Genomic DNA, 7,754 nt, shown 5'->3' with positions numbered 1-7,754 from the left:
TCGCCCCAGTATGATGGTTCTTTCTGACTGAAAACTGCCATATTGGATTTAGTGTGTCAGTTGTTGCAGTTTCAATGACTTCTCTGGGAATATTTGTTAGGCACGTCTAACACCATTGCCTGAATAACCCAAGTGAAAGCGCTTTTGTCCTCATTCATTGCAAGTCGCAGGATAACTGCGTCTGCTAAATGGACATAATGTAAGAATGAAATGTGTACTTTTAACAACAAAAACTGGTTAACATTTATACAGGTAGTCTTTAAACCGTGGAAACCCAGACTTAGTATCACACACAACTGCACTATCTGGAACATCTCAGAGTTCCTCTGTACATTTTTTTATTCACCAGGTCAGATGCTACTAGAAAGCTCAAAAAAGCTCTGACAACGGCATGTCAAATTTCTTCTGTATTTCCTCCTCCAACTTATAACCTAACAAATATTACAGTGCATCTCCTGAGAGGAATATTGGACCAACTATCACATGGAAAAATAATTTCACAGACAATTTCTGCAGTTTTCATTAGTGCTTTTTAATGACAAGTTCCTTCAGCAGTTTTGTAGAAGCTTCTAACTGTTTTGTAACAACATGAGCACAAGTCCACTTTTTTCTAAGTTTGGGACAACCACACACAAAAAACAAGGTTCCTTTACAGAGAGTAGGGCATTAAACAAATGTGAATATAAGCATGCTGCTGTCCATGGGGCTTTCCAGCTAATAGGACTGACACAGTTCTGTTATGCATCAGCTGCAGTATCCTGCCCCAGCAAAGTTCAGCACTGCACTGTCAGTTCCTCATTCCTGAGAATCTAGAGGGTCATTGTTTATTCCCTTTCTGAAATCAACCAATCAGTATTCCCAACACCAGATAGAGGGTTCATGCTTAAACTAACAAGCAGCATTGAAACAACCATGCTCCATGTGGGCATTATAACAAATTATCAGAAATGCATCATTCAATTTTTTTTTTTTTTTTTTGGGGAGGGGGAGTTAGTATAACATACTTTTAATATAGCAACGATAAAGTTTACAGAACAAATAATCAATAAACAGGGAATGATCAATCGATTCAGGGAGGGGGCAGTGCTTCTTAGTCTCAAAATAGCACGTGGTGTCGACTTCAAAGGCCATCCCTCAATCCAGTCAGCGATTACATATCAGTTGTGAAATGTCATTTTTCTATCCCATCTTTATTCTGGGGGTCTAATCCTTGCCTTTTTCCAACTTTCAGTATTCCTCTAAGTAGAGGAGCCCTGCCTCATTTATCAAACAGCAATCAAAAAACAAACACCTGGTAAAAACAGAACCCCTACCAGGTGCATGTCTTCTGATGGCTTCACCAGAGAAATGTTCAGGCCATTTTCAGGCGTACAAAGGATATCATTACATTTTGGCACTACACAAAAGCATTTGTGTAGTGCCAAAAGCATTTCCGTTTTAATTAATCAGTGCTTCTTTCAACATCCTTTGTCTCAACTAAAATTGGTCATGTCAATTTTAATAAAATGCACACAGCATCCAAAAAGATAGTCCTAGACTGAAAAATAAATAAGCTTGTGGTAAGTCCAGCATAGTTCTGTCAATGCAGACAATGCTGTTTTCACAGTGACAAATAATTGTGTTCAGATGGAAATCCTTTTAAAAACAACACTGCAATACATATATTAGAATACAGCTAGCAGTGTAATAAAGCATACGGAATGAAACTTACCAATAACAAAAAAATGAACTGGATACAATTTACTCTGGGGCAAAAAAGTGCATTGTAGCTGGCAGAACGTCAGAAGTGTTAAATGAACACCACAGTTCACTATGTCTGGGTATTCAGATTAAATTTGAATTCAACCCGGACACTATGAACAGAAACAAAATCTGGGCATGTATACTGTACACTTTGGGCTGTTGTTTTCTGCAGAGCAAAATAAGAAGCTTTTTCAGCAAACGTTTAACTAAGCAGATTCTATGTTTTTTTCCCCCCACTGCAGGATTCCCCAACAAGCTGACTTTGAGGATGCTCAGAAGAGTCCAGTGTGCTTGCTGCATTCTGGCAAACATCTGCAGATCCCTGCACACACTCCTGCCAAAAAGCGCCTGGGAGAAGCAACAGAGCACTGAGTGCATGCTCGGCTAACAAAGTGGCTGCAGGCTAAGCATTTAAATCAGCTCACCCTTCAAGAACACCATGTAAAGTTCTGGGTGCCAGTACTCTACTAGACTGGTTACACTACTTTATTCTTACCCGAGTGTTATTCTCAAACTAGCTAGCTTGCAAAAGGCTTCAATGCACTTAAGTCACATTTTTGAGGCACATTCAGCAATGTTCTCCTTCACTGTGTACAGTGTGTTAAACAGGGGTTAACATTAGCCCAGCCCGACAGAGTGCTGGAGGCTGAACATTATGAGCACTACCAGCACGCTGCTCTTTGAACCAAATTCTGTGACTTCTGCCCCATCAGCAAACTTTGCTAAATGAATCAAACAAAACAGTATAGATGTGCTTTCTCACGCACTTAATCTGTGCTATTCACTGCAGTGTGTGTTGCTAGTAAAACAAAGTTGCTGCTGTATGGTGTACAGCACCATCCATCAGAACATGAAAAACAATGACACCACAGTTAATTATATTACAACCACAGACAAATCTGAAATAATGTTTCAGATACACAAAAATAAATTTACAGACAACAGTCATGGATAAGGCATTGCAGACATCTGCACAGAACTGACTAACAGACACTAAGGAATTACAAAAAAGTTGTTATTCTAAGTTAGTGGAGTACATTAAATGTTTAGCTCTTTCCTACATTCAGTACTGAAGCCATGTTTTGCTACCCGGAGAGTTTTGGTTGAGGACTCCTGAAAAATGTTGATCCAGCCTATATAAACTAATAAAGCTAAGATGTACCCCCCAAACCATACCCCCAGCACTGTTGCTGCATGGCTGATGCACTATAAATATCTGCAGAAGTCAGTGTATTTTGACTTTTGTTTTAGGTGAGTTTTGAAAGCAGAATCAAGATTCCTCTGACCCATCTTGAGACTGAACGAAACAAGTGGCAACAATAAAATGCAAAATGCGATCTGCCAGATAGGTCAGAGTTTCAGCTCTCTTTGCCCCTCTTGGCTGGGGCACTCCTACATCTCGTCCAGACCATAGTCTTCCTCCGGGAAGTCTCCGACTATCACCGTCTGTGGCTTCACAAACGCGCCGTACTTGGGCTGGCACTCAAAGTACTGCTTCCCGTTCACACTGGAGCAGACAGACAGACAGACAGATACAGTATAACCATCTCTAAGCTTCTCCCCCCGACAGGTGGTGACGAAAACACTTAACCCAATACAGGTCACAACCACAAAAGACTACAAAGCCCAAATCAAAAGAACAGTTAAATTACATTAACGACTGTTACCATAATGAATGAGTTATGAGTTGGTTGAGTAGACCCATCTAAATTTTTAGCTCATTTAAAACGTTCTAAAACTCTGCAGCTCACACCGAACAAAATATCTTTTGAAAAATGTCTGTTCAGGGTTTTTTGGTCTGAACTGGGACATTCCTCACCTGCCGTCGTTCTTCCCCAGCGGCTCGTCATATTTCACCCCCACCCAGTAACCTGGCTTGAAATCTGCTGTGCCTGAAATATACACGTTAAAGAAAATGTTGAGGAATCGACCATGCATGCCAAATAAAGGCCACTAGTTCTTCAGCCAGTTACATGCATTACAGTAAGTATCTGCCTCACAGCCTCCCAGATGAGCACGGAGGAGGAATAAAGTGTTATCGCACTCACCGACGAACATCACCGTGCCGACCTTGGTGGGCTGGCCAGACACCAGCACCTGGCAACGTTTGCCCACGGAAATGGCCTCGGCAGCGGTCTTCTCCTCCAGCTCGCGCTCAGCTTTCTCAGCCTCCCGCTGCGCCATTTTCTCCTCGTCAAACTGCCCCACCTTCTTCTTCTTCAGGAAGGAGCGTACTGAGTCTACATAGGGTGACAGGTGCTCGGATGACCATCTCGGCCAAGTACACATACACCCGCTATGCAGTAGATAATTATGGGATGAAAGCATTTCTCTCACTCAGAGATTTCCGTGTTTCCAAACTCACCAACACCATTTATGACATCATCAATACGTGACAAATACAAAACCTTATGTACATATATACAAAAATTTCTTATGTACATAAAACAAGCTTCTAATGCTCTTTCTTCCTTTTTTTAAGGGGGGGCGGGGGGGCGTGAAAACCACTTACCGGTTCTTTTCTCATAGACATCCTCAGGTATTTCGTACTTCTCCACCTTGGACAGGTCGCTGAACTCCCCAGTCTGAGCCCCACTTCGATCAATCACCTGCCGACACATCATCAAAATCCATAAAATGCCTCCCAGCACAAGTCTCATTATAATTCAGACAAATCATGTGTGCAGCTAGATCAGTGGGAAGGGGACTTTCTGGTGCTGCAATATGCCCTCGAGTCTGAAACTCAATTCCAGAATGTGCCATTGGTAAAGAAATGCACACGCACGCACAAACATGCAAGCGTAATACTCACTACATGATGTTCTCCAGCGTGGGAAAAGCAGCACTTGAACCAAAATATCTCTAAGCAAATGGCATGAGCAGTGATGACTCTTAAAAGCAGAGAAATCTCAGGTCTAATCGCATTTTTTAAAAATATAAATTGATTTCTGAAGATGAGCATGGTGTAGGCGCAAATCCAGTGACTGCATCTAAAATCAGTCTGAAGACCTAGAAGATACAATTACTACAAACTGACAGGAGACAGAAAGACTGAACGGAGAGACATGGGACTGGGGGAGGTACACACATGTATCCTGCAGTCATCGTCCACAGCGTAGGACCCCAGCAGGGCCTCATTGTCCTCCATCTTTTGCAAGAACTTGTCTGACGCACTGAAGAGCTGCAGGTCCATGCAGGAGGCTGGAGAGCCCACCACCATCTCCAGCTTGCTCTGAGAAATCAGTGCACACTTCATCCACAGCCCCCAAGTCAAGTAACTACCAACACAGTGAATTTAACTCCAAATTTAAAATGTATCAGGCATGTTCCAACTGTACACTGCTCGTTAAAATTGATCTCATAAACCCACTGATATTAGTATTTAAGAATTTCACACTGAATCAATCATTTCTGAATTTAACTTCATCAATAGCGCAAGGATAATCACCTCATCATTGTGCATTTAATTTATATGAATATGTACTATAATTTGCTTTTAGAGACTATGCGGATTGCGAGGGGAAACGGTAATTACCCAAATTAAAATGGTTAGAAATTTTAGCTAGCAAGAAATTAGCATTGCGAGTCAGAACGTAACGAGGTAATCGGCTTTCATATATATACATATATTCAGCTGCAGCGTTACACGAGACAATAGATGGGCGGGTACTTCAGATTTGGCATTGATTTCAACAAGTAACGTGGTCAACAATCACGTGCCAGGCCAGGAGTTTAGTCACGTAGCCAAACCGTTAACCAGCTAAAACCGGAGTTATGGAAATTTCGTAAATCCGTAAACATGGCCTAGTCACTTCGTGTAAAGAACCCTAAGAAATGTCACAGCGCATATTCACTTACCTTAAACTCAGCGATAGTCATGCCTCGGTTGAACCTACGATTCACTTCGAACGAACTGAGTGTGCTGGTTAAACGCACCGACACCGTAGGGTTGGTGATTACTGACACACCTCCGTCCATTTTCTGGTAGCGATGTAATCCTGACCGACTTTACGAAAGCAGAAAATATCGAGCTAGCCTGCAAACTAGCTAGTTCACTAGCAACTGTTGGTATCTTAGCTAACAAACGTAGCTAACGTTAAACTATGAGAATTTAAAGAGTTCGGTTTAAAAAATGCGACACGATAAAACACATTTATTAAACGACCTATTTATACTTATCTTTATATATGCTATGATTGGTAGGCTAGCTTATTCCAAAGTCCTTGCTCAGTCCATGTGGGAGGATATTGGTATCTTATCGAAGAGATTGGGCCGTGGTTCTGTTCTTACCAACAACGACACAACCCCATCATTAACTAAAGCTTTAGCCGCCCGTTTCTGGAACCTTCCACCCACCCACTACAGTCTGACAACCAATCGCATAGTAGGAATCCAGTCGGGTACGAATTCTTAACCAATGAATGCACTGATTTTGCAAAGAGGGCAAAATAATACACGGAAGAAGAATTCTGCCCTTTTTACGTAAGAAACGTGAGGACGTTCTCCGTCATTAGTGTAGCGTTTAGCCAGTTGAACATGATCTCATCATGGCATAAACAATTATACTAACCGTACGATGGCGCTATTTGCTAATGTGTTGACATGGTTTTATGCGTTTTACAACAAAACGTACAGGGACGTTATTATTCTTCAGTATAATTTTTTTTTAATGCATTCATTTCAAAATAATGCTCTCTGTTAGGACAGTAATTACCAAGACCACCTAGCACACCACCCAGTCAGACTGTCTGTGAGACTCCATTGTAGTGAAAATTGTGTGGGGTACATGATTGTCTTCCATATTATGAATGAATTGTCCACTGATGATGCATCATTGCTGTTTATTCATCTACTTCCATATTTCTTTAAGTGTATGCATAATATCCCACAAGTTGCCCAGGTATAAGGGTGGTTACAGAATGACTTAATTGTGAAGAATAAGGAAGACCTTTCCTGTACTCTTTGGCCTCAGTTTATGCTTTGGTGTGAGGGTTGGTAAACATGTCTAGGCACAGAGGAGAAGATCAAAGTGGTGAGTCTCAGTGCTGTGAAGGGGGGCTGTGTCAGTGCAGGATTGAGGTGGCTTAATCCCAGCATGCATAGGGGCTGCCCAGAGTAGTGCCCGCCTCCACGCTGTGAAAACGTTTACATTCCAGCATGCTGCCGAGAATGGTGGTGTTTGGCCCAGCCCCATTGCGGCCTGTCTGTCTACCTGTCCAGGAGTACGTGCAGCAGGCCACATAAGCACACACAGGTACACACACACACACACACACACACACACACCCTTTCTCACTCTTGTACACATTCTCTTGCAACCACAGAGGCTGTCTGCCATCACACATGCACATGCACACACACACACACACACACACCCTGTCTAACCCTTATAAACATTCTCTTATAACCACGTAGGCTCCCTGTCATCACACGTGTGTGTGTGTGTGCGTGTGTGTGTGTGTGTGTGTGTGTGTGTCTTGAAGGTGCTGAGTGTGTTCTGCACTGTGTGTAATCAGCTGTGTGCTGCTCGACTCTACCGCACACTACTCACATTTACATGAAGTATACAGAGCAGATGGGTCATTTGCACACTGGCCACAGCCACAGAGACAACACACCTGGGGATGCAGTCACAACAGACAGCAACCCCCGCGCCAGGGACACACACACTTTCTGCTCCAGGGTCACACCAGCACACATGCTTTCTGCTCCAGGGACACGCCCGCACACACACTTACTGCTCTAGGGTCATGCTCACATGCACGCTTTCTTCTCCAGCATCATGCCAATATGCATGCTTTCTGCATGCACGCTTTCTGCTCCAGCATCATGCCAATATGCACGCTTTCTGCTCCAGGGTCATGCCCACATGCACACTTTCTGCTCCAGGGTCATGCCCACATGCACGCTTTCTGCTCCAGGGTCATGCCTGCACATATGCTTTCAAGACCCCAACATGGGGAACTGGGGAGTGGAGAGGGCAGCCTGCACATATGCTTTTTTTCCAGAAA

At 43.0% G+C, this 7,754-nt stretch overlaps 1 protein-coding gene across 1 annotated transcript; it reads right to left on the bottom strand.

Annotated features, from left to right (window-relative positions):
* Window positions 1-513: 513 nt before the first annotated feature.
* tbcb (tubulin folding cofactor B) lies at window positions 514-6,085 on the bottom strand. The gene is made up of 6 exons (XM_035385494.1): window positions 5,602-6,085; window positions 4,832-4,975; window positions 4,256-4,352; window positions 3,792-3,983; window positions 3,563-3,635; window positions 514-3,250 (listed from the first exon to the last, which is right to left on the bottom strand). The coding sequence occupies exons 1-6, from the start codon at window positions 5,719-5,721 to the stop codon at window positions 3,136-3,138; spliced, it is 741 nt and encodes a 246-aa protein (XP_035241385.1). The 5' UTR covers window positions 5,722-6,085; the 3' UTR covers window positions 514-3,135.
* Between the last annotated feature and the right edge of the window lie 1,669 nt (window positions 6,086-7,754).

This window comes from Anguilla anguilla, chromosome 12 (genome assembly GCF_013347855.1).
Source record: "Anguilla anguilla isolate fAngAng1 chromosome 12, fAngAng1.pri, whole genome shotgun sequence".
Taxonomy (NCBI): Eukaryota; Metazoa; Chordata; class Actinopteri; order Anguilliformes; family Anguillidae; genus Anguilla; species Anguilla anguilla.
This window is presented reverse-complemented; position numbering and strand designations above follow the sequence as displayed.